General features: G+C 40.2%; 1 protein-coding gene across 4 annotated transcripts in view; it reads right to left on the reverse strand.

Moving 5' to 3' along the window:
- Nucleotides 1–4,883: 4,883 nt before the first annotated feature.
- The window catches only part of bahcc1a (BAH domain and coiled-coil containing 1a), a 75,095-nt gene continuing 52,876 nt past the window's right edge, over nt 4,884–27,102 (reverse strand). For 2 of the 4 annotated variants that reach the window (XM_026208899.1, XM_026208902.1), the window contains 20 exons: nt 26,590–26,935; nt 25,057–25,917; nt 23,149–23,318; nt 22,675–22,811; nt 22,229–22,342; nt 17,909–18,023; nt 17,535–17,751; nt 17,145–17,339; nt 16,254–16,427; nt 15,909–16,171; nt 15,105–15,185; nt 14,775–14,904; nt 14,540–14,657; nt 13,897–13,972; nt 12,318–12,426; nt 12,074–12,184; nt 11,437–11,574; nt 10,079–11,256; nt 9,380–9,616; nt 4,884–9,018 (listed from right to left, as the gene is read on the reverse strand). In XM_026208899.1, coding sequence (XP_026064684.1) covers nt 8,809–9,018; nt 9,380–9,616; nt 10,079–11,256; nt 11,437–11,574; nt 12,074–12,184; nt 12,318–12,426; nt 13,897–13,972; nt 14,540–14,657; nt 14,775–14,904; nt 15,105–15,185; nt 15,909–16,171; nt 16,254–16,427; nt 17,145–17,339; nt 17,535–17,751; nt 17,909–18,023; nt 22,229–22,342; nt 22,675–22,811; nt 23,149–23,318; nt 25,057–25,917; nt 26,590–26,935 — 4,980 coding nt within the window. In that variant the 3' untranslated portion in view covers nt 4,884–8,808. The remainder of the gene's footprint in view (nt 9,019–9,379; nt 9,617–10,078; nt 11,257–11,436; nt 11,575–12,073; nt 12,185–12,317; nt 12,427–13,896; nt 13,973–14,539; nt 14,658–14,774; nt 14,905–15,104; nt 15,186–15,908; nt 16,172–16,253; nt 16,428–17,144; nt 17,340–17,534; nt 17,752–17,908; nt 18,024–22,228; nt 22,343–22,674; nt 22,812–23,148; nt 23,319–25,056; nt 25,918–26,589; nt 26,936–27,102) is intronic. The other 2 variants (XM_026208901.1, XM_026208900.1) reach the window with 2 other exon arrangements.

Consider the following 27,102-nt stretch of genomic DNA (forward strand, 5'->3'; position numbering starts at 1 on the left):
TCCTCTTTAGTGCCATTCATGCTCATTCAGTTAATTTAACAGAAGATGTAGGACTATAGGCCAGTAACCTGGGCCTAGTCAAGCCCCTGGAGCAGTTTGCTCCCAAAATCTCATATCTGAGCAGGTATGTGTTATGAATAAGTACTAACTTCAGGACCTTTAAATAGTATGTTATGAATGTGTAGGTGCACCACATTCATAACATTCTCATTATCACGTGACTTACAATGTCAGTTGCACACTCGCTGGAAGTAGATCATCCAGGTACTTTTTCCCACCTGCTTTATGAAAACTCTGAGAAATAAAGGGGGTTTTCACAGCAATGCCATAGAAAAAAACATTTTGGGTTCCCAAAAGAATGGAACCCTAGATGGCAATAAAGAACCTTGTTTGAATTCAACATTCTACTTCATACTGTATACCTTTTTTTACCTGTACTGTAATAGGGATGTATGCATGCTCACATGAAGGCTATATCTGTGTGCATTTAGTTGAAAACATCAATGTATTTTGAATCGAACATTTTCTTGATAGAAATGCAGATACAATGAGGCAAACTGTGTTTTAAGTACACTTAACTAACGGCCTTGTAGATGAACAGGTCATGAAGGGATTCTTTGTCTGGAACAAACCTATGCAGCATCCCCTAAAAGGGACCAAAATGGCATTTGGAATTAGCCCACAGACAATCTTGGCTTTTTAATTTCCCATGATAACCTTCACCGCTGATGTGCAGTCATCCTTTCTGCTCCAGAGCCTCATGGCACCCCCATGGGGCCACTCTAAGCACTGCCTCTGGGTCAGAGTTAATGCTCGGAAAACAGGAACTCCGTAATCAACAATCAGCCGTGTGCAGCACCAAACAAAGGTCTTATTCAAGACCGCTTTTAGAACGACTTGATGGGTAGTTTAACGTATATTGTGTCTATGCACATCAAAACAAAAGCATTGCACGCAGTAAACTGATCAAATAAATCAAAATTTGAAGTACCTGTATATCACCGCATGGATTGCCCCAAAGCTTTTTAGAACAGCAAGACACCCTGTCAGTATGTGTTCTGAACATTTCATTACTTTGTGACTTTCAACAAAAGTTTATTTGAAGTGCAACACTAACAAGATCCAGAGTGCACCGGCTTTATATGCAGAGACAAGATTTATTGGCCTGTTTTTACACCGTCTCAATCCAGACATTACAAACGTTAAGTGGCAATAACAGGTGGAAATAACAGAGACTTGCGGGGTTGACACTGTATAAGTGACTGGTTTACACAGAGAGGGAACATATGCGGCCGGCAGAGTCTGTAATCTTGTGTAAAGCTGTGAGTATTGCTGAAACCAAATCTATGTCTACAGAACAAGTCTAACGCAATCAGCAGAGGAGACGTGGATTAGACTAACCAAACTGGATCAGAGTCCCGACTGATGCTCACACACACACACACTCACAGTAGAGCTGCACGATTGACAAAAATCATAAGTTATTTTCTTTAAGTTGTATGCACAATTATTTATTGAATTAAGAAAAACTGATATGAATTCGGTAGAAGTCTGTGGTATTTTAATCACCAATCATGAAAAAAATCTAACGTGTATATATATATATATATATATATATATATATATATATATATATAATATATATATATATATATATATATATATATATATATATATATAATATATATATATATATATATATATATATATATATATATATATATATATATATATATAGAATAATACAAATATATAAACTTTATATTATAGCTTTTAGTTTTGTTTTTAGCTATTTACTTAAACAATGCCTTGTCATATTGTCATATTCATATTATAGTGTTTTTTTATATATTATATTCATATCATATATCATAAATACTTCATGTGATCAGTTGGAATAAATAAAAACATTTTTATAAATGTTTATTTATTTATTTAAAATTTGCCAATAAATCTTTTTTTTAAAGGGAAATATACATAAAACACTTCTTGATTTAGTCATTTATATTTTCTATTTAAAAATCTTTTACATCCAAAGTGATGCAGTTGGCCTTCCTTTCTTCCTTTGTTTACAGCATAAATGTATCACTTAACATAGTTTTAGCAGAATCAAATGTATTTCCGTTATACGGCCTTGTAAAGATTTGTGAAGTGAGCAGCAGGCTGAAAGCCATCACAAACAGCACTCTTGTCTCATCTACAGCGTTTGCTCCAGAAGTACTTAGCTCCAGTTTTTTCCACCAGCTCTGCAATATGCACAAGTCCTCCAGCAAGAGAGATCATTAAATTCCCATTAAAGTTGAGTTAGTGTGTAAGTCGAGCGCTGGTCCTGTTCATGTCTCGTAGCACCTCATTGAGCGCTCAGAAGCCCTCCACACACCCGGAGCCAGCAGGGTCACGTAGAGGGTGAGACATTTATGAGGTGACGATATTTGTCTTTGATGGCATTTCTCTGGTAGACAACAGGCAGTGCACCTGAAATGAAGAGGGGTGAGGTATGTTTGCTGGATGATTTTTTTTTTTTTAAGAATTCTAAAGGTCTCTTAGAAACACTGAATGAATTAAAAAGCTGTGTTTTTGTAAAAGCTTTTAAAGGTTATTATGTAGTCAGTATTTAAAATTAAAGTAGACAGGGCTTCTATGAAACATACCCAGCCTGCTCTCATGAGAAAACGTTTTACATATGAATTTTCATATAATTTCATATAAAGTGATAAAGTTATTCATATATAAAAAAAAAATAATTAGTTTACACCCCTAACTCCATCCTTAAAACTAACGTTCAAAGGGGCATAAGCTTATAAATTAAATTAAATTACTCACCAATTAAAATTAGAGTGTGTTACCAGCTGCTTCACTTACTGACAAAATGTTAAATGAATAGTTCACCTAAAATGCTGTCATCATGTTATTCCAAACCCAGGTTTGATGTCAATAGTTGTTTCCATCACCCGGTTTTAATGGACATTTTAAAGTATCACATCAGAACTTGCACTTCCCATTTTTTCTGTTTTTTATTTATTTATTAACATTCTTTTCATTTCTTTCATCTCTTTCTTTTTTAAGCTATTATTAATTTTTTTTCTTATGATGCTTATTTGCTAATTTTTTATTGGATATTCCAGTTTTGCGCAAAAGTTGCATTTGCATTTGCAACTTTGGATTTGCAGCTTTGGAGGGAAACCTGGCTAAATGTCACTGGTTCTCACGTCTTGTCGTGGAATATGTAGCACACAAGTATAACCTTTTGTGTTGTTTGCCATTTTTGGGGCTTGACGGAGAATTTAAATGTTATATTCATTGAATGGAAAAGAGTAGCAGGAACGTTTTCAGAATATCTCCTTGCATGTTACATGGGTTGAGAATGAGAATTAATATATGAAGAATTTTTTGAGTGAACTATTCCTGTAACAATGAATTAGGGTAAAACTTTATTTTAAGGTGCCCTTGTTATACATCTTCCGTGAACTTATCAATATAATAAAAATAACTTAATTACATGCAAGTAACCCTAACCCTAACCCTAACCCTAGTCTTGCATAGCCAGATCTTCAGACTGATGGCGATGGCTATGAATTCAAAGATTGGAAATTACTCAGTACTTAAATATATAATTACACTATAGCAAGTACACCTTAAAATAAAGTCTAGTCTGAATTCATACATTGCTAAATAACAGCAATTAGTTTTCTTACAATGAGAAGAACTACAGTTTTTATAATAAGCCTTGACAGAGCTAAACAACAAACCAGATAGATAGCGCCGCAAACAAACCCCTCACAACTCAGGAAAGGTTACTGACCTGAATTGTGTACGCTGATTGAGTACCACAATGAAAAAGCTAATGGAGGGCAGCTGCTGTCAAATAATTAACTAAAACACAAACAGTATGGCCAGAGGGTGGAGAGGATGAACTGATAAACTTGGTGTAACCTAATGGAAATATGGGAAACATTAAACATTTCTGTTTTTAAAAACATAGTTGAGGAAGTTCTCGTGTTGCCAGAAATGTGACATGTATTTTACTCATGGGATTTGCGTTAACATTTGCGATTTGAGTTACATTTTTTGGGGAAACATGCTTTCTATGCTAGTATATTTAGTGTATTTAACAACCAGTGAAATCTGTTTCTGGACTATTAACAGCTAATTACTAAATATTCTGTAACAATAAATTGACTATAACATTGAGAAATGATGTCGAGAAGCTGATATTACGCAGCTCAGCAAATGTTCTGGTCTGGTGTGGCTTTGAGTGAGAGACTCTGGAGAAGACCTACCTGGAGAAGAGTCACCATTCTGGATGTGGTTGTGCTAGGACAGCATGTCAGCTTTGCTGAGCACACACACATTGGGATTTTATGATGCATAGATCCTCAAAGATGTCAGTTTTAACTCTCCTTGTCAGGACGCATGATCCCCACAATCTACGATATACCTGGACCACACACACTCTTTTCATACACTCTTTCATAGAAACTTACATTGTACAGGCTGTTTAATCATAAACACAACCCTCACAGTAAACATGCTTAATTTTTCTAGAAACATAATGTAGCACGATTTATAAGCCGTTTTCCTCATGGTGACTAAAATTATCTCCATAAGAGCAAACATCACTTTTTGGACATTTTAAACCACACACACACACACACACACACACACACACACACACATACACAAACACACTTTTTTTTGTATATTAGTAATGTGAGCAGGCTTTTAAACTCAACTTGAAATAAAAACTGACCCACTTTTTTATTAATTAATAATAATCAAACATTTAATTGTCTAAAACTATTTAATAATAATTAAATATCCCTGGTCTCATCCAAAGTGTTGAAGTACTCCACCAATTAATCAAATTAAATCCAAGTCCAACATTTTTTTTTTTTTTATGTGATATTTATTCATAAGCCCTCTATAAAAATGTTTAATACTAAACCACGTTTACAGTTGATACTCATAAAGTTTTTTGCCTTTGTTTTTTTTTTTAGTAAAACATTTACCCCAAAATCAAACCTTACTTTACACATGTACAATCTTTACAATGTTTCGAAGCAAAGAGAGAAAAAATATATATATACTGGAACATGATAAACATATAAAGATATACATCATTTTTCATTCAACAAAGTTATAACATCTCGTTAATCAGAGATTCTTGGACAAGCGGAATATTAAGTACATGCCTTGCGGCGTTTAAAGAAATCTGTTTAATAGGACAGACGTTCCTGCGTCCTCCTCATCACTTCCTGTTACCCACCAGCCTTTGCAAAAAAAGCTTAGAAATGCTGAGTGCCGTTCAAATAGTTAGCCAAAGTAGTATTGCACCTTCGCCATGAACAAGTGACCTGCTCTTGTAACATATCAGACGTGCTGACCTGAATACCCTTGTTCCCTCCGCAACAAAACACCTTTGACCTTCATTTGGGAACAGAAATTAAGTTTCTCCCCTGATATAAAAGGAGACTGTAACCAATGGCAGCTCTGAATCTGTGTGTAACCACTAGAGCTGTGACATACAGACAGGTCCTCTGATAATATGCATGCTTAACGTATGCTAAGTACATTCACAACTCTATCCAGTGCCCTCTTTTGTCAAAACAGTCAAACGTAAAGGCAGATTACAAAAAGGCACACGTACCCACACACTTAGACCTTTTATATAAACCTAGCTCTGATGACATGAGGATCTAACAGATCCTAACATCCTACATTTCAATCATACTGGAAATACAATGACTTTTATTAATGGGGAACAAGTCATAAGTACAGGCTATGCTCAAAATGGAAGAGTAGTGTATGACTTGAGTAGAGTATGAACGATGTGCTGTTTTTGCTGTTTACTGCCAAGTTTGTAAAAATCATAAAAAATAAAAGTCCAATTTTTTGTGTAATTCACATTTGGCATTTTGATCAAATAATTAGTCAGATGATACTTGTTCGTAAGTCACACTGAAAATGTAAGGTCAGGTTGAGCGCATTGCATTGTGGGAGACAGAATTCCATGCTTTATGTATACTGCACATTTTGGCAATGTAGTAGGTGATTCTATACACACAGAATATACATACTATATACTCCAGAAGTAAGAAAAGTGTGCTACTCCAGACACATATCCACACACATGCTTTTCTTCCAGGCTCCCTGCAATAAGCAAATTACAAGGTCAAATGTGGCATTGGGGAGACTCTAGAAGTACATTTGTATATCTGAAAGGATGGGGGTGAATGGTCAGTGAGCAACGTCACTTCCCCTGCAGGGTTGAAGCTGTTTTTAATGGGGTGGCAAGAGGTGAAGGTTTGACTTTAGCTCAAGCCGTATGCACGTTAGTAAAACACTTTTGGGACAAAATAAGACATCTTCATCATGATCTATTGGTTTGGTAATGAAACAGTAACACTGGCAATAAATACACACTAATGATAAAACAATATCTAAAAATAATAATAATACTTTGTTCAATACAGTGAAGATTGCATAAACATAAATGACTATTTTTGGCTATGATTGAGTGAGCCTTTTAAACAGTGGATGCTCCTTCATACATGAATGCGATTGTCCCTCACACTGAACAATGAGTGCGTGGAGTACAGTCTGACTGTAAGCCAACTTCTCTATGAACTCCAGCTGTGCCTAGTGCTCTAACAATCCCTTTCTTTTCTGACCCTGGGATACTAGAATCAGGTGAATTTCACCATTAACAGAAATACTCGTTTTGATGGGTGCTAACTTTAGAAATGCAGTAAAAACGTTGTTGAAAAGTGAAGAAATATGTAAATACAGTGCAGGATGCATTTGAAAAAAAATAAAAAAAAAAATAATAAAATGCATCAGATACAGTAATAACACTTTTCCGTGTCCTTCTAGTATTATATACCAGTATTTAAGGTGAATCTCACAAATTGGGTCAAGAACAAAAAATCATTGTGTCCAGACAGACCTTCTGATTTTCATTACTGTATTATGGTACGGAGAATGACATTATGCTTAAAGGGGTCATATGGCATTGGTAAAAAGAATATTATTTGGTGTATTTAGTGTAAAGAAATGTGTTTATGTGGTTTAAGGTTCCAATAACACATTATTTTCCACATAGTGTACACTACTGTCGCTCCTCTATGCCCTGCCCTTCAGTAGCACGCCATTTTTTACATAGTTCATCGCTCTGAAAAGCAAGGTATGCTCTGATTGGCCAGCTGTCCAGTGCATTGTGATTGGCTGAATACCTCAAGCGTGTGACGAAAATGTTCAATCGCTTAACATACTGTGATGCGTGTCCTGGTTAGAACACCGTCACAAGACAAAAACAATAAAACATAATATTTGGGTTAAATTGTTCTGGAACAGTGTTGTAAATACAACTTAACCACTAATTTCTAGTCGTGTCCTCTTTTGGAAGGCCAAACAAAGTATTTTCACAAGAAACAGCGTCTCCACAACAGCGAGAATCAAAATTACGTCTTCTTTCTTTGCGTGAATGTTCGGACGGCGTTATGCAAATCTTCCCACATAGTCACGTAGACATGTGTGGGCACGTTAAAACAAGACTTTTTAGGAGGGCGAGGAAGAGACTTAACTTTTATTATTAAGCATATCTCTTTGGGTTTGAGACTTTAGTCTTTTCAAATTTTGGGATCTTATTTATACACGCACAGCTTGTAACACTCCAAATAGAAGGGGAAACTTAAAATGGTATCATATGACCCCTTTAATGTTACTATGTGTCAGTTCAAACAGTCCTTAAATCAGACTTTGTGATTTCTTCCTGATTTTATATAATAAGAACTGGACATATTTTATGAGAATCATTCATTTAAAATCACCATTCATTTAAATAACCAATTAAATGTAGCCAATGGATTTCAAATTTGTGGAACTACTTAAGGAGTCAATATTTATTTCCCTTTGTTTTAACATTAAAGTGTTTTAAGTCTGCTAATATAACCAACAAAAAAATGAAGACATTAGAGGAACAAATGCCCAAAGTGCAGCCAATATAAAGGATGGTGCCCTGTGTAACCCATCTCCCTGAAAGAGAAAGCAGGGCAGGGATGACTCCGCTCTCATTGTATCAGCAGGCCGTGTGCAGTGCAATGCATACATCATCAGTCCACCCTCTCACAGAAAACAACAACTTCTATATCACCCACTAATACAAAAATAAATCAATCAGAACATGATAAGATAAGCCTCTGTACATTACACTTATATAAAATAGCTTCGAATATTTACATATAGACAACAACAAAGAAAACACCAGCAACCTGTCCTGTACAATGTACACCTGAAGAAAAAATACACATTAAGAGGTACTGAAGTGTATGGCTTGAAAGGTAATACTTCCCTATTTATACATAAATGAACTTAACATATATTTAGATCTATATGTACTTAAATATCCCTGGAATCATGAAAGTGACGTGCGGAGAGCGCCCCACACTGCCACTGCCTACAACATGGCTCAAGTCTTCATAGACATCCGCCATGCTCTCCAAACCAAGAGTTTTGCTTTGGTGGTCTAAGATCAGGTAACAGTTCATACAAAATTAGAGCCACAATACGTCCATTAGAAAACCTCAGAAGAGAATTAGGACCATGGACAAACTGCATCTACTACACTCTAAGGTATCGCTAGGAGGAGCTCGCACATATCTCCCCAGAGTAGACTGAGTTTATGGGTATGAGGGCGGCAGTCTACTTCCTGGTCCTTTGGCAGAAAGTCCAGCCTCTTATTTGCAGTGCAACATCTCTGACTTGGACCAAAAAAAACTCAGTAGTATACGCAGTCATGCAAGTCCAGTGCTAACAGAGTAAGGACATCCCGTCTGCAGTGAGCAGCTGGCCACTGGTGGGGTCGTAAGTGCCGGCCAGGTAGTACAGGTCATGATAGCTCCCGTTAGACTTCCTGTTGCGGGTCAATCGCTCGTATTCCTCACTTGTGACCACCTGACACTTATGAGAGATTGTCTGGACGTCGTTTTCATCCTCATGGCATGACTGGTACAGAGCATGCTGAAAACAATGAAAATTGTATCCTTTAAATTTCCTAAAACATCTATTGCGTTCTGCTAGCATTGTCACAATATTAACGTTTCAGTAGTTACTTTCAAAACCAACACCAGACTTGGCATAAGAACACTGAATAACACACCTAGCTTTAAGCAGTTACCACATGGGTGCTAATTTATGATTTAATTAAATTTCATGACTGTATTGAAGGTTATGAAACAATGACAGCATGAATTATAATCCAAGGACCATAATCTAACAGTTCCCATTCTATCAATACCATTTACTTTTCTCTGCTGTTTATTGAGTACAACTAAAAGTCCACTGTGAATGACAAGCCTCCATTCAACATTTGGATACTTACCTTGCCATCATGATGTCTCTTGCCTAGATTGGTCTCTTCAGGGTGGTAGAACCACTGGACCTTCACGACCATGCTGCTCTGCCATGACTCCCAGAAACTCTCAATGCGGCCGATTAGCGGCAGATGAGGCTGCCCCGTCGAAAGGAACACAGCACAGTCTCCTACCTGCACCAAGTCCTTGCCACGCACTATAGCCTTGTAGAAAAGCTTCCGGGCCTTTCCCTTAAGTCCACGGCGCTAATGTGATAAAGACAGCTTTAGATTTTTTTTTTTTTTTTTTTTGCAGATGTTTGTATGCAATTATTTCATTTGTTTAAAGGTGACGCTTAGGTGAAAAGATAATGGTGTTTCCAATCGGGCCCATCTGCTATTGTTTGCACTATAACTAACTACCCACTAAACAACTTGTTAAATGTAGTCACTGGTTAGAAACTCACACCATTGGTTGGGATGGACTAAATTTACATAATTATAAAGGTTAATGCTAAGCCACAAGCCTCTACTTTTGGTAATGGTATTGTTACATCCCTAGTTGGACCACAATAGGAAAACATAACAGGATCACTCAATGAAATGCTTTAAAACACTGTTTAAACTCTTTGAGAAGACTTGTAGTGGATGCTGTACATTAAACTGGAATCAATCAGATTACCAGTTACTAAATTAATGTACAAAGTAATCTTTTCAAAAATGACTCACTTGCGTGGGGTTTCCGGACCACCTCCACAGCTGTCTAGATGGCAGGATGGGTTTGGTCTGGTCTGCTAGAAGACGTTGCCTCTTAACCAGATCTTTAGGGGTTTTGGAGAGTGAACTGGGATACTCTTTTCTCTTCTGTGGCTTGCTGTTGGTACTGTGGTTGCCATGCCCTTTGGCACTGGACACTGCCACAGCTTTGGCCACAAAGGAGTGCCGTGGGGGTCCCACAGGGGCTTCAGGGGTCTGGAGCAAAGAATGGTGCGGGGTCAAACAGCTTTCCTCATCCTCTGAGCTGTAAGACGAGTCATTTTCAGAAGAGCACAGACTGGAACTCGAGAGAGAGCCTGAGCTGGAAGAGCTGGACGAACCGGAGGAAGACGAGGAGACTGAGATGCGCGAGAGAAAATGGCCAGCTGTTCTCAAACCTCCAGAGGCAGAAGCAAGTGCAGCACGGCCTGTCCTCCTTTCCACTTCTTCCTCTTCCTCATCCATGTCTGAGTAAGAGCTGTGGCAGTCCCTGTGGCAGCCAAGGGTCAAGTCGCCATACTCACTTATGCGCAATGATGGTGAGGGCTTCCTCTGGACTCCTGTTCCTTTCAGTCGGAGCTCTGCTCGTGAGCCATCTCCTTTTTTGTTGTCCTTGACCAGCAGAACTGGGTGTGAGTAAGCCTCTGCCCTGGGCAAACCACTCACCCCATTGGAGCCAAATCCTGAGGCTCCCAGCAACAGGAGAGCCTTGCTGTTTTTAGTCTTTGGAGATGTTACTCCTTCATGGTCCAATTTGATTAGAAATTCAGCTTTCTTGCCCCGAGATGGTGCTGGCTCCCCAGTCCTCTTCTTTTGACCGTAAGAACTGTTCTTGCCCTCCAGTGAAATCCCAGATGTCTGGCTGCCAAAGGATGAATAACCGTTAGCTATGCTGCTGAAGGAGTCGACCTCAAAGGAGCTACTGCTAAAGAGGCCTTTGGTTGGTGTCGTCATGGAGACTGAAGGTCGAGAAGATGTTTCCGCCACCCTGCCTTTCGAGGCCTTCTTCGATGCCGAGCCATTGAGCTGAAAAAAGTTAAGAGGTATTCTCTTCCTGGGGGCAGCCACCGATGGCCATGTCACAACAGGTGCTGAGCTCTTGGCTACACCGTCCGAGAGAGACTTCTTTATCCCTGAACCTTTAGGCCTCCCTTTAAAGAAAAGTTAAACATTTACAATAAACTTTAGCATGATCAACATTCATAGACAGCATTTCTTTTTCTTTTTTTTTATCATTGGCACATTTTGAAGGCTGTCTAGATAGGCAGCATACTGGGTTTGAGACAAAGAGTAAAATAAGATCTCTGGTGGCATATTGCAGAAACTCTGACCTGGTCTTCTGACAGGCTTCTCCTGAGCTTTGAATCTGTCTGTTCTTGCTGTCCTTTCACTCAGAGTCTTGCTTTCTTGCATGGAGCTATTTTTGTCAAGCTGCCCCTCCGAGTTGAGTAAAGGACTCAAATCAGCACCTGAGAGGCAAGAGGTGGTTATATTGGTTGGTTTATAGACCTTTACAATACATGTCAAACATATGTGAAGTAAGAATACGCAATGGAAGCTAAAGTAAGTTCAAAGTTCTAGTGAGCTACCAACATATACAGCATTTTAAGGCACAATGTGACAAACAGGATTTTAGCATAATCAATTCCAGATAAGGCAATCCCAGTGCAACAAGCAAAAATTCACTCCAGACTGGATTGAATCTAAAGAAATCTAAAGAAATATCAGTCTAGACTCCACCCCATACTATATTTCTGTGTATTTTCATTTCATGTGGGCCAGATGTGTGCCGGATCTGGGCCAACACTATGTTGCTGTCTGGGAAATCTCAAATAATATTGGGAGTTTTGACTCAAGATATTCCAGGTTTGTCTTCACTGCGGGAAAAGCCTCTGTAGCTCACTAAATTTTAGTACAGAGCTAATCAGAATGTCAAGTGAGGTAGAACTATTAAAAGTTTGGACCTACATTGGACTTGGTAACCCGGAGGAAGAAAGCGAATATTGGAGAGAGAGATCCACCCTCTATCGCCATCATCAAACTCCACCATAACCCCACCAGGTTTAGATTCACTGCCTCCTAGAAGATCACCAAAACTAGTTAATTTGATTTAAATACAGTAGCTCTTTAACCCTTGAATTCATATGTGATATTTTGGAAGAAAAATGATTATCTGATTCTAAGGAAAGAGAAAAGTTTGTCTAGGCCTCACCCCTTCGCACATATCCCGGGTAAAGACAACGTGAGCGCTCACTCCAGTAAGCACACACTCTAGTCCCTTCTTTTAGCACAGCCTCCGTGTCAGGGCGTACATCCAGTACCTAACACACACAGGAACAAACTTGTGTCAGGCAATGCCAGTGAAAGTGGTTTTGGACTCCCAGGATGATAAATGACACACACAGAAGTCAATCAGTAAGGCTCTTATGAAAGCAGCACTTATCTCATGCCAGCATGTTAGGGCTGAAAGCCACGGAAGCGGAGGTGCGGTAAACACTAACTTGCTGAGTAATAATGAGGAGTGTGTGAATGGAGCGACTGTGATTGCAGGTTTGCAGCGTTTCCCTGTCTAACAGAGCGCCCAGATCCCCCCATTCAGCTCAAACCCCTTTCAGGTTTCTTGAATTTACTGTTGCTATGGTAACAGGCGCTCTCTGACTGATGGGAAGTGAAGCTGGAAGGTTGTGCGTGTAGATTGGTGTCAAAGGTACATGGAGGAATGGAACGCTCTGGAAAGTGGAAGATCAGTGTAATTAGAGACAGCTGCCGTAGACCGTTTACACAATAAAACAGCTGAATAACAAGTGTGTGTGTGTGTGTGTGTGTGTGTGTGTGTGAGAGAGAGAGAGAGAGAGAGAGCCCCAACCACTTTTTTTGAAAGATTCAAACAATTTAGAACGACCACATTTGCACTGACCACCTTTTAATGTTTAATTTTTTATAATAATGAAAAACAAAATTAACTTAATAAGATCTATCTAAACCAAGTTGGACTGTAATAAATGTATTTCCCAATGAAAACATATTTGTTTGCTATTTTTTGTCTTATAAACAATAAATAGGCAGCAGGATTTGTGTGTGTGTGTGTGCAATTTATTTCAAATCATATGGGTCATTATTTTTAATTTAATGTTATAGTCAAGTCAAGTTACCTTTATTTATATAGCGTATTAAACAAAAAAGAATCCGTCAAAGCAACTGAATAACATTAATTAGAAAAACAGTGTCAATAATTCAACAACAAAAACAAAATTAAATTAAATTAAATTAAATGTATGCATTTAGCAGACGCTTTTTTCCCAAGCGCTTAGAGTGCAGTCGGGCTAACAATTTTCACCTAATATATGTTCCCAGGGTTTCGAACCCACAACCTTGCGCTGCTAATGCAATGCTCTTACCAACTGAGCTACAGGAACAAAATCCTCTACAAAATTCCTTCCCTATAAAGCTTTAAAAGTAATGGGACACCAAAGTTTACCATTGATATAGGCATGTATTCATGGAAAGTTTCAAGAAGAGCATGTGTGTTTGAAGATATAAGAACCGTAGGTGAGAAGGTGTGAAGTGGGGTAGAGCTTGAAGTGGTGTGAAGAAAAGTGAGGCAAAAGGTATGCTGGAAACAGGACTTTAGGAAATAGCATTGTGTAGAGGGATCTCAGGAAAGAGGGTATTGTTTTTTGCTGCTCTTTAATGGAAGAGGGGATTTTGGAGGATGTGGTGATGTGTGTGGGTCCTGAGAGGCCAAAGCTCAGAGCGTAGGCAGGTTTGTTTGCTGTAAGTGGGAAACTCACAGCTTCCTGCAAGAGTTGCTCCAGGGAGTAGATTCTGGGTCGGTTTCCTCTCTCGCCGTCGATAACAATACTGTAGCTGGAGAGAGAGCAGAAAGTACAAAGGGGTTATTTTCAGTGGTGCGTGTAATGCTTGGCCGTCCATGTCAAACTCCTACGGAAGGCTCACTTTCATTGGTTGTGACTGAGTCTCCTCAGCAACACTTTTACTGCCGAACAGAGGGCTTAGAGGAAGTGATGCAGGCTGACTGTTGCATCCAACTAAGGACCGTGGGAAACTAGTGGGTGATAATCACTGCTTACTTAGCTGTGATAGTGAGCATAATTCCATTTGTGGTAATGTCAATCAACATGTCAACAGGCGTTTACGATAGGTGCAGTACATCCCAAAACCAGGCACACACAGAATGCGCACCTGTCATTCATAAACAGTGTTGTTATCGTTAATTAAAACGAAAACAAAAACTAATAAAAAATGACAAACATAACACTAAAGTTAAAATGAACACTGAAAAATAATAATTGTCAGCCATTATACACTTTTGTCCAATTTTGTCCAACTAAGAAAAAGACGGACCTTTCACCTGGACCTTCCCATAAACCGGTAAATATTTAGAAAGGGGCATTTATTGAACAGTGCACTTACACATCGGGCGACTCCAGGGGTTGCACACGAGCAGCATACAGTAGTTCATCATCTTTGGAGATCAGAACTTTGAGTCCATCTGTCAGGAGCTCTTTGGTCAGAACACAGTTTGGAGGAGCTGCAAGAGGAAAAGCAATAACTCAAAATACAATTTAACATAACCACCAAAATGGCTTCACATCATGCTTGAAAACACTTGTCAGTTGTGGTTAAATCACTACAAGCATGCATTTACCTGGAGCACTTCTGCTATGTGATGACACCTTCCTCTCATCCTCCTCTGAGAAGCTACTGTCCTCACCCAAGTGGAAGCCCTCATCTGCTGCAAAACTCTCCATCAGACGGCTGACTGCTCGACCTTTAGACTGAACCACAGAAACAGCATAGACACTGAATCGCTTGAAGGAATGGAGGAAAACTCTTTTCTACATTCTTTTCTACAGCAAAAAATGTCCTCACTGCTTCAGACTAAGCATGTGAACATCACCTTTACATAATATCGCTTCTTACTGAGAGAAGAGAAGTGTTAAATGTACCAAAAAAATGTGAATGCTTGTGTGTGTACCTCTCGAAGTCTGGTTCTCCGCGTTCTGCCGTTATCATCACTGTCTTGGGACTGGGCCTCGGTCGACCAGTAATTTCTCCTCTAAAGTAAGATAAAAACAAAACTTTAAAGATTAGTTGCAGACTACAGTACCATAGGCATCGGAGTTAAATGTACGCAACCAGTCCACAATTTGGAGACACCTACTAAATCTTGATAACTCTTTTTCACTTTTTGGAAGGGGAGTCAATTATTCATGAAACAACACCAACAGAACTATTAGATTGCTCGTAAACAATATCTTACAACTAGGGTTGTCCCAATTAAGTTTTTAACTCCCCCATACAATAATGGGGCAGCAGTGGCTCAGTGGTTCATGTAGGTTGTCAACAAACAGGAAGGTTGGTGGTTCAATCCCTGGCTCCACCTGATCAAGTGTTGAGGTGTCCTCGAGCAAGACCCCTAACCCCTAACCCCAGCTGCTCCCGACGAGCTGGATGGTGCCTTGTATGGCTGACACCATCGCTGTCGGTGTGTGAATGGGTGAATGTGAGGCAACTTGTAAAGCGCTTTGGATGGCCATGGGTCTGTTGAAAGCAATATATAAATGCAGTCCATTTACCATTTAGTTTAGCCAATGTGCCAATAATAAGTCATGGTTCGATATTTGTTTCTTCCAGTGTTAGGTGCACACTATAAGTAACTTCAATTTTTTAAAACCAATCCATTGTAATGAGCTAGACAACTGATTAGCTTCACAATGCAAAAATACCTGAATCTTCCTAAACTACGAATAATATCATGCCACTGTACTGAATTGCTTACCGTGGCTCTCAGCATGGAGCTCTTCCGAGTGGCTCTCTTTAGCCTCTCGCTGTTGCTGCTGCTGGGAAATGAGAGAAGACTGCTGTTCTTTCTGTAATGAACCGGCCTGCCTGTGATCCCAGGCCAGCGTTTATCCTGCAGTGTTGGCCTGCCTGGTCGCCTTCTGACTCCTGGTGGTTTGGAGACAGTGATGGGGATGGATCTACAGGGAGGTCGCCGTTTTACCTTCACGTCCCCATCTGTTACGGCCCGAAACTGAGATCCTGAATGGGGTTCACAAAAATACACAGGGTTAGGATCAAAAGCATGAGGCGGGACAGTCACTAGGCTTTTTGATAGCCATACCATGGAGTTCTTGTCGTTCCCGCTTAATTTTGGCCTTCTGATTGGCTTCCAGTTTGACAACAGAAAAAGTGGAGGGGCCTGTAATGGCCGGACTAAACGGCAGATCTCTGAACGTCGGTGCTTTGAGGTCTTGGCCTTCCTCACTGCCATAACTGCCTTCCTCTCCATCTTCCTCTGTATCATGAAAAAGACATTTCAGTATGGCTGTTCACATCTGACTATAATTTAAATTTCCAAACATGATATGTTGGCATCACTATAAAGAAATGGTCGCCGTACAACTGCATCTTGATCTAATTTATAAATCATTCACTGTGCAAACATTTGTATGCCATATGAAACCGTGAGTTATGGTGTTGTTTTCTGGAGGTTTCTGAAGAAGCAAGTAAACTAAACAGCCATGGGAACAATTTCAGATTCTTTTTTTGTTTATATCAGTAACTGATATTTAAAACTTTTGGACTGACAAAAATTCTGATCGTAAAGTCAGCACGAATTTTCCTTAGATTTACGTAGAACTATATTTGTTTTTCCCCATGCTAGTCTATTACTGTGGTCTATTACAAATGTTGTTGCTGCTCAAGAGTTTGTTAACGCTTCTTCAGCAAAGTGTGGATTTACTTCACCGATATTACAACCAACATTGGAGACCATCATATACAACATATAATCGTCACTTTCCTATTGTTTACTAACAAGGTGTCATCATCAACTACTTTCCTGGCCAACATAATACAGCATTTTTGGCCATTTTCACAGATATGTGTAAATGCATATAATTTTGAAAATGTTGTTGTGTATACGTGAAACTTTTTAAAAACGTGACACATTTGAAAGCTTCACTAAACTTTTCTTACTTTCCCAAGATGACACAAACCGGCTGACTCTCACCATGTTCAGAGGACTCGCTCCCAGGTGGGGATGTCTCCACGTCCTCATCCACTTCTTGTCCCCTGCCCTGCGGGGTCCTTGCCCCTGGCTGCTGTAAACAAGCTGCTGATCCAGGACTTTTCTTCCTTTCTGTTTTAACTGCCACAGGATTGTGCCTCTTCCAGCACTCCTGTGCCCCGCTGTCCCCACTAGTAGCTGGAAATAATTCCATGCATACACAATTACATCAGCGATAATTGGCATTGGTTTCATTGCAAGGACACGATAGAGTTTGTGAAAGTTATGCTCCATCATTTAGTCAGAAAGTTTAGAATTTCAGTACTAGAAGTGTGCATTTTGGTTATTCTTACTGTACACCACATGGTCCTTAAAGAAGATCTACGGTTTTACCTGTATCGCTCAGGCTCTCAGATTCATTGGCTGTGCTGAGCTGTGTGGAGTCTCTTTTGAAGTTACTATGGCCAGAGTACAGGTTCTTTGATGCTGAGGAAAACTCTGGGTCTCTTGACGGAGCTCCAGAGGAATGTCGTCCACCTGGGACCTTCTGCTTGATTTGAGTTATTTGTTGATCAAGGGTGCTGTTCTTCCGATAACACTGCTGCTTCATCTATGAGAGAACAATATGAGCATACACTTTTTGATCATAACCAAAGGTGGTGAAGCTTTGCAAAGGGTTGATAAAAAAGCATTAGCTGATTAATAAATACAGAAGTGATGGTTGGCTGAGGGGAGCAAGAGAAGAAAGGACTTGTGTGGAAACACACCTGTGTAGTGTTAATGCGGCCAATTCCTCGACTGGACAATTTTTTCTTTTTCTTCTGCGATTCTCCACCTCCCCGTTGCTCCTCTGCTAGTGGGCTTAGCCCCGCCCCCACCAACCTGTCAATCAAAGAACAACAGTAGCTGTTACAGTCAGTGCAGCTCAGAGATGATGGATATTTGGATTCATCCCAAAATATTTTACATCATTATCACTGTTTTTTGTGTTTTGCGAGTCATTGAATCATTCACTCAACAGATTTGTTCAAAAGTCATTCGCAACAAAATCAATTCTAGAATAAAACCATTTTCTCCACAGACTGCAACAAATTGATCACAAAAATTACCCAATTTGTTCAGCGCTGCAGATTATTCAGTTTAATTTATTGATAAGTCACCTAGTAGGTTCAACCAATTAAATCCTCCTTCAGAAACTGCCCCATATTGCTTCTTGTGCATGCTATCATCAGTCTCGAAATCAGGTGCTTCATATCTAAATCCAAGAACAGAAGAAGTGAACAACATGATTTGTTCACTTAAAATACTTGTTCAAAATCACTGAGTCATTCATGACTGAAACACCCCTACAGCTCAAGCAGTGTCGGTCTTTTGGAGAAGGCAAAAAAGAAAGATCAGAGAGAGGATGAGGCTGAGCTGCCTCTCAGTGGGCTCAAATCGCTGCCTGCTCTTCCTCTGATGAGTATCGAAAGAGGGAAGAAAAAGGCATGGTCTCCACACCTCACGCTTGAGGAACTGCGATCAGAAGGACATCCCGCCGCTGTTCGAGGACAGTTGCCGGATAAAAAGCCCAGCGTGAATTATCAGGGGAGATTCCTGCTACAAAAAAAGGGGGCCGGTCGCTTTGAAAAGACAGAGCGAGCCGTTTGAGGGCACTGCATGTTTGACGCTATTGTTCTTGGTGAATATCAGAGCCCTCACAGTTGTATTTCCATATCAGTGAGGCAGCGTGTCCCCCTTCGGCGCTGAATGCAGGCTGGGAGAGAATGCCCTTGAATTTCCCTGGAAACCTGCCCAACAGAGCGAACGAACGCTAGACCGACGGCACACAGACAAAAGATTACCTTCCATCCTCAAGCAAAGAGCTGAGCGCTACTGAGCGTCAGTCACATGAGCCGTTTAATCGCCGGTAGACATCTCTAGAGAAGCTGTCTTAGTGGAAACCTAATTGAGATTTTGTTTGCCGTAATGTGCTTCTGCTTACTTAGTCCCAGGGGAAAATGCTGTTTTGCTCTGAGGTGGCTCTTTCAAAGCTCAGGAGACATAAAGGAGATCTTGGTTGTGTTTCTATAAGTAATCAACTTCGCCCTCACACCAAGAACGATAACAGATACGATAACTATTTCTATAACTATATCAGCATCCACAAAATGGACAATACTGTTGTGGGGTGTGTTTCCCAAAAGCATTGTTTGCTATCTATGGTCATAAGTTTCAGTGAACTTAGTGACTACAGAACTTTAATTGTTTTTGTGAAATGCACCCCTGACTGTTATAAATGCCTTTAAATTCTGATGCATTCTATTTGCGGTCAATTTTATTTTATCAGTTATCAGCGAACATAACCAACTACAACATGACATTTATTTATTTATTTATATATTTTGCCCACATTGATTCTAAATCTTGCATGAATGGACAAAAGACTGCTTGATAATGGAAACTTAAGGAAACACATAAGGACACGGTGAACGATTATAGATATCTAAAATGCAAAAATCATAGCTGAGATCATTCTATCTCTATAGAATTTGATAAGAAATGAATGAGTTCAAGTTGAGATCTCTGATGCTGGACTTGCGATCTTGGTAAATCAAAACTCAGTTTGGGACGTCACTGAGAACTTTGAAAACCTGTGAGATCACTGGAGTCTTTTTCACAGTAAAAGTCAATGTCTCCGTTTGATCTCCATTTAAACTCATTGCTGTCCTGGGAATTTAAAGTGATCTTTTGTGATTTTTCTTTCCTGTAGGACGGAATAGGTCTGGCCGTGTTTTGGCTGGGATGCATATGTGTCTATTAACACTAAAAATAGCCTACTAGTGTGTATATGTGCACACAAATACAGAATGTGTTTGTGATTGACAGGCAAGGGTACAGAGGGTGCAGCAGAGTGTGTGTTTTTTCCCCATGAGGTAGGCCCCTCCGTGCAACGAACTGACAAACATAACATGACATGGCCCCTCCCCTTGGTACATGCTCACAGCAGCTAATTAAACAGAGCTCTCTCAAACACACACACACACACTGAATACCACTGTAAGGAATTTTAAGCACAGACACATAGTGTCAGACACAAACACAACCAGGTACACACAGGATGTGAGTTCCTACTTACTGACCCACTGCCCTCAATCTCAAAAGGCTAAATGGAAAGCAGCAAGTGACAATGACTCAACGCAGTCACATGCGTTAGAGAAAACACTGAACATGTGAACCTGTCTGCTTTATAGCTTCTCATTATGCAATGCAGTGTCACGCTGTGTTACCCACGAGTGCAAACAGCAGCAGTTTCATACCATCAAATAAACAAACCAGAACAGCACATTTAGTGAAGAAGAATGTAAAGTATTTTAAAGATTGTAGTTCCAAACCTTCACCTTAATGTACCAGCTGAATTTGATTTATAAATACATTCACTTTTAGTGCTCAGAAAGATTATGCATAGCATAGGTGGCCTGAGGGGAAGTTACTCGCTAAATCTGTTCTCTACCCTCAGTTTAGACTTTGTTCACAAGTGCCAGTGGCGACATTTCTGGTAAACGATATTACTTTGCTTTTTGCATGCTCCTTGTCACTTAAAAATAAAATAAAAATTCCAGTGAGTGGCATTAAAAGCATGTTCAGTTCTATGAGAAACAGATGACTGTTAATCTGTCAAAGTATTATTACTGTATGTTGGTTGTTTTACGTATTGCGATACTAAAATTTATTTTTTACTCAAACATGTCATAAATATTAGGCAATCATAGTTTTACCATACTTCTATCTTTAAGTCCTGGAGCTTTTTTATCATGACTTGTGTTTCACAGGACTCATACCTGAGAACTTAACATCACAAATGCAATGCTGTACCAGGTGCGCCACTGAGCAGGTATACCTTGTCCTAAATACTATATGGAACTGGATAAGTTATGCAAATGTCAAAGTGTATTAGTTTACAAATCATGCACATGGTAAAAATGTTTTAAGGTGCAAAAACTACATCTTGCATTAAACTTTTTTGCTAAATGGTGAGTATGCAGCCCAACAGCAGAATATCTAGTGTGATGTTGTACACAATTAAGATCTGGCTGCTAGCCTGATAAATGCTACAAGACACACTTCCCTCCTTTATATACAGTACACAAACACACAGCCCTCGGTGAGGGACCCTGGCTGCCTGCCCGTGAATCTGGGTGCCACTGTCATATGTTGTGGCGGCTGCTTGGCACGAGGGCAGGCGGGCGGCAGCAAAGAGGAAGTGACATGACAGTGGGACAGCCAAGAACACAATGAGAAAAAGAGATAGAAATAGGTTTTGAGTGTCAATTACAATCTCCAGCGAGATTCAAACATCGATAGATCATTTCTATACCAGCAGGCATTGAGGACCACAGTACAATCACTCATCCTAACTATAGTCATTATATGTGCTATGTTCCAAAATAAAGTGTTCTAAAAACGTGCCTTTGTTTTCTTTCTGTCTATACAGGCAGCTGTCCTCCACAACAGCACCCTCACACTCTAATTAATTACGGTGTAAGAATGCGTGTGTCAATCTGACCTCTTCTCCTGGCCTGCGCTGACCTAAGTGCTAAACGACAGGAATCTGTCACATTTCTGGCAATAAAATAGATTAGAGGAGAATTCACAGCACTCTAATTACATCCACGGCCTGTTGAATCCCCCCCCCCACCACCAACACCCACCCCCGGCTGCTGCAGGATAGTCATGCCATTCACATCAACGATTGGCAGACACAGAACAAGATTACTGACAGGCGCGCACACACACACACAGCGTTTCTACACCGATTCAGTTTACTGTCTATAAGCCTGAACCAAGCAAACACTCAGTGGAACCTTTGCAAGGAGATACGAAGACACGGCCAACCGCTTTGTGCTGCCAAATGCATGTAATGCAATTCAGGCCTAGTACTGATTAGGAGAGATAAAGCATAACTGGACTTCCTCACTGAGGTCAGACGAGTTCTCCTGTTTCCTGTTTATGGCTTGTGGAGTCGTCTGCTGGGTTGTGCCGATATGGGAGGCTTATCTTCTGTCTGTGTGTGAGATGCTGGCAAAAAGGGAAAAGGAGATACTTACTTGACTTTTTTCTGGGGTTCATTAAGGGCCCCGGAGCCAAGACCAGGGACTGATTTGCGTTTGCGTGGTCGACCAGGGCCACGACGTGCTGGACTGCGAGGAGTCTCCTCTTTCCTAAAGAAAAACATGGTTATTTTTGTTTGCAATACGTTTTTCAGACACGTGATTATTTTTAGCATAGAATGACATTTGGGGTACAGGTGCGCATAAATGTTACTAGGGCAACCATAACTAGGAACGCCTACTAACAACCATTGCAATACAGCTCTAGAGGTATGAATAGAGTTTTATTGAATAGCTGCATGTAGCCTAGGATAGGAGAACGAAATTTAACATAAAAAGACAAACTTCACTTTTCAAGGAGAACTAATTTTGGACTATGAGGGCTTGTGTGTTGTATAAAGAATGAAAAGATGAAATAGTTTTGTGATGGTGGTAGCTCTTACTGGTGATCGTGCTTCCTCTGGAGTTTGGCCAGTTCTTTCTGCTTCTCTTTGTAACGCTGTTGCAGCTCTGCAAGCCTCACTCGCATCGCTAACTCCTGCCCATCCATACTGTCCATGGTACCTTTCGCTGGGCAAACCTTTACCAACCAAATCAAAAAACCCTTCAATTAGTTGCTGGTCAGTTGCTCCAGTCTTGGAAGACCTCTGGGATGACATTCTGGTTTTATCCCTGAGTTAATACAGTTCTGTTATCCTACTAACTTTTAGTCCATTACAGTCCTTAACTATTGAGGATGCCAGAAAAGTAAGATGTAAATTACATACTTCTTATGTTCTCTTGTTGGATATGCTATATTTTAAAAAAAACTGAAAAAATTTACATGTATTTAGCATTTGGTTATTTTTAATATGATAGATTATATACTACATTAGGAAAATACATACGAGAAGAAAGAAAAAAAACATGGATGTTACCGGCTCATGGCGAGGCGTCCAGCTGCATTTTCTGCGCAAGTTGAGGGTTCTTCGAACAGGAAACTGCTTCTCAGCATCTGTTGTGCTGTTCTCCTGAGGGCCCAATTCAAGGGCACGAGCCGCTGCCAAAGTAGCAAGGCTCTGTAGGTCAAACATCCATTGATCTTCTTCTTTGATGAACAAAAAAGAAACACGACAATATATTATGGCTCTCATACTGTGACATCTATCATAAATTTGCTATTTATCTGGTATCTACGCTAGCTGGAAACACGCATTGTAGTGAAGACTGAAATGAAAAGCTAATTTATGTCCTGATTTGCAAATATCAGGTAATTCTTCATAAATCAGATGCAGATTGCACTATAAGATATCACAGGAGGAAGGGTCTACACATTTAAATACCACTGAATATTACCAAGACAACTATGCGATGTGAGCTTTTTTAAAGGGGTTATGAGTTGCCCATTTTCCACAAGTTGATATGATCCTTTAGGGTCTTAATAAAAATAATAAAACGGATAGTCACGGTCCTTAATTCTGAATTACTCTACAAACATTCACCTTTGTTTACATTTTTTGTGTTGCTCTGCAAACACTTTGTTGGCACCACAACCGTTTCTGAGGAGCTACATTGTTTGACGGATGAATAATGTTTTTATTAACATCATTACACTTTATTTACTCTGTTTTATTATGTGAAACCTTACATTGTGTATGGAATAACATTTTATGAAAGCAATAAGCCCCATGAAGCTGTGGTTAAGGCTTTGCGTCGTGCCTAACAATGCACCTTAGCTGTTATATATTCACTGTAAACCACAGCTTCTTATTGCTTTAGTCTATAGCATACTTTGGTAACAATTTGTCAATGTTAGGGTAAAAATCAACACTCTTTTTACTTGTCAAAATCAGCTCTCTCATGTTCCGTTAAATGCTAATGAGCTCTGTTCACCCCGCCCCTCTCTTCCGTGGGGTGATGAGCTGTTCTCTTGAGATGGTTTACTTCAGCCGCAGAACTTGCTAAGTAGCATATTATTAGGAAAAGTGATTTGCAAAGATTCATAAAAGAGCCTTAAACTAACTTCTGTAGGTTAGGATGGATCACAAATGATTTGTGCGAACATAAACGCATTTAGGCAGATCTGGGGGCGCATTCCCTTCAAAAACAAAGCTAATCCACTGCATCTTCAGCAGATCAGATGTCGGGAGTAAATGACAACTGCTATGTTCATTATCACATCCAACAACAGAACACCTCAATTATTTAGGTGCCATTCTGGTCTACATCTACATGATCGATTTGAGAAAGGGAAAATGATTTAATGAGATAAAAAAAAAAAAAAAAAAAAAAAACCTGGTTGGATCTTAAGCATTATATGGTAGTTATGTCCACACACCGCCAACACACATTTCAGTTCAAAAAACTTTTTAAAAGTGCATGTCGCATCCGATGACCCCTTTAAAAAAATCTACTGAAGCAACAGAGAACATACAGAAACAATAAAAAGTGAATATTGTATTCACAATTTAGTAGATCCTCTGGGACAAGTTAAATAGTTAAAACCATCTCTAACCGCCACCATACATACTCTTGCATGAATAAAAAACATGATAATATGAGGGAAGCTTTAACAAATAGGCCAAATACCTAATTAGCCTAGACAATGCTCTAGAGTGAAAACACCAACTGCTTTTGTGATTACAGACCAGCTTTTCACTGTTTAGTGACAAACAGGACCACTGTTTGCAGTAAAGCTTAACAGCAGGAGAAAAGAACAGATGCGAAGCAGATATATGGTCCTTACAAGGGAAACAGTGGAGCAAAACCAGTGCCCTGAAGGAGTACAATCAGATTTTTTGCGAAACAAATTGCCTCTCTTCCTTGCAAACATTCCAATAACATACCTTGAGTTTTACCACAACTTTGTTGATACCGTTGCAGTTCCAGATCAGCCAGCTCACTCAGCAATTCCATGCCATGATAGGTGGAGTTGAGTGGGCCACAGTATTTCTGGGATTGGTGAGGGGAAGGTGGAGAGGGAGGAGGACAGTCCCCACAGAAGGCTGCTGCAATCAGGAGCTCCAAACTCCAGTAACTCGTTGTGAGAGTCTGGGAGCAGCTATTCGTTGTTGGAGGAGCAACCTTCACAAAGTTTTTCGTTTCATCTTCCTCAGCAACCACTGCAACATCTGCTTTGGCAGAGGTGTTTGGCAGCTGGTTGAGTGAACTATTAGAGACACATGGTTGTGGAATTGAAATCGGATCCTTCAGTGTGTCAATGTCTTCACTCTCTTGAGGAGGTATATCTTCACCCACTTCTTCCTCAATGGTAACAATTGGTTCTTCTTGATGGATTTCTTCCTCGGATGATAGGGTAGTTACCTGTTCCATGTCACAGCCTGAAACTTCAGCAGGTGTGCAAATGATCTCAGCATTGTCCTGATTGTCCACTATGGGTTCACGGCAGCCCATGGTCATGACCGTCTCGACATCCTGCCCTTGCACAAACACACCCTCAGGCTGTTCTTCAACTAGACTAGTAGCACCAACATCCATTGGTGGCTTTTGTGGTTCTCTGAGTGGCTTCACCATTGCATGACATTCTAGGCCCTCTCCCAAACTGGAGAGAGCTGGAGGAGGGTGCTCAACAGGTTCAGTCTGAACAGCTTCCAGATCAGCAGGCTCTGCCAGCTGTACGTCTTGAGTGGTGGGGGTATTCCTATATCCCATGTTGATTTCTGAATAGGTATATCCAGGTGGCAGATCTGTGACAGGGAATATAAACAAAGCATAGATGTGCAGCATTAAAAAAATAACAGCATATGAAACTTGTCTTATTTTTGACAAAGGGTGACGTTTAGTGATCCTTGCAACAGAGATCTGAACAAGAACCAATTTTATTCCACATGATAGCAACACTGTGCCTTGATCTTGATTCAACTTATGAAGTGCATCTGTTAAGGGGGTACTTCTGAGCTAAAACCGGGCTCTATTTCTGACACTGCTGTACACTATGGCATGCTGTAAAAGTTAGTGAGGTGTTAATGATGATAAAGAGGGTGTGGGCTGGTGGGTGGGGGTGAGTCTGGACAAGGTGTTTCTCCATCATTACTGATGTGATGGCACTAGGGAGCTGAGCTGGCAGCCATTTTCTGCATCTATCAGCAGCTTAGTCAATCGTGTTCCTGCCTATATAGCCACCCACACAGAGCCACAGAGTCTAAAAAAAGCCCTGATTGTTTCTGCATGAATAACAACCAACATGTGGCTCATGTGTTTTTGAGGCACATTGACTTGAAACAGGCACCTAAGCTAAATCTAGAGTGAACGACCACACAAATTTCAGATCGCCTCCTGATGTTATTTTTCTAAGTCAAAAAGTAAAAACATTGCACTTCATTTTTAATATGTATATGTAAAGAAGAATAACTCCTTACCAGGCTCCATGGATTGGGGGTAGTCTTGTGGTGGCTGCCCTTCCACTCTCTTTTCCTGGGACTCAACAGTTTTGGGCATCTGTGATGGAGAAGGGCTGATGGCTGGTGAGCGGGGTGTCACGGCTACTGGACTTGGTGCTGGGCAGGGAGTAGAGGGTGTGCTTTTAGGATGAGGCCGCATACAAGGGGACTGGCAGCAGGGCGACAAGTGGGCAGCGGAGCGCCTGGAAGGTGAGGAGGCCCGGTTGGATGGGCCGTAGGCATAGCACTTATCAGGTTTGGAAGTCCTGGGGTCAGACAAAATGTCTTCTAGCTCCATGCTCTCTTCTTCTGGCTTCTTTTGCACCTATGCATTGAAAGAATTAGATGGGAAAATCCATAAAGAGAATTCAAGCCCCATAATGAGACCTGGGCAGTTTGGTTAATTTAAGGGAACTGACAAATATTCTGAAGTCCGCCAGGTCATGCAATCTCCACATCAACGTAAGTGCAATTTGGCACCCCTTTTCTTGC

The sequence above is a fragment of the Carassius auratus genome, chromosome 28, assembly GCF_003368295.1.
Source record: "Carassius auratus strain Wakin chromosome 28, ASM336829v1, whole genome shotgun sequence".
Classification (NCBI taxonomy): Eukaryota; Metazoa; Chordata; class Actinopteri; order Cypriniformes; family Cyprinidae; genus Carassius; species Carassius auratus.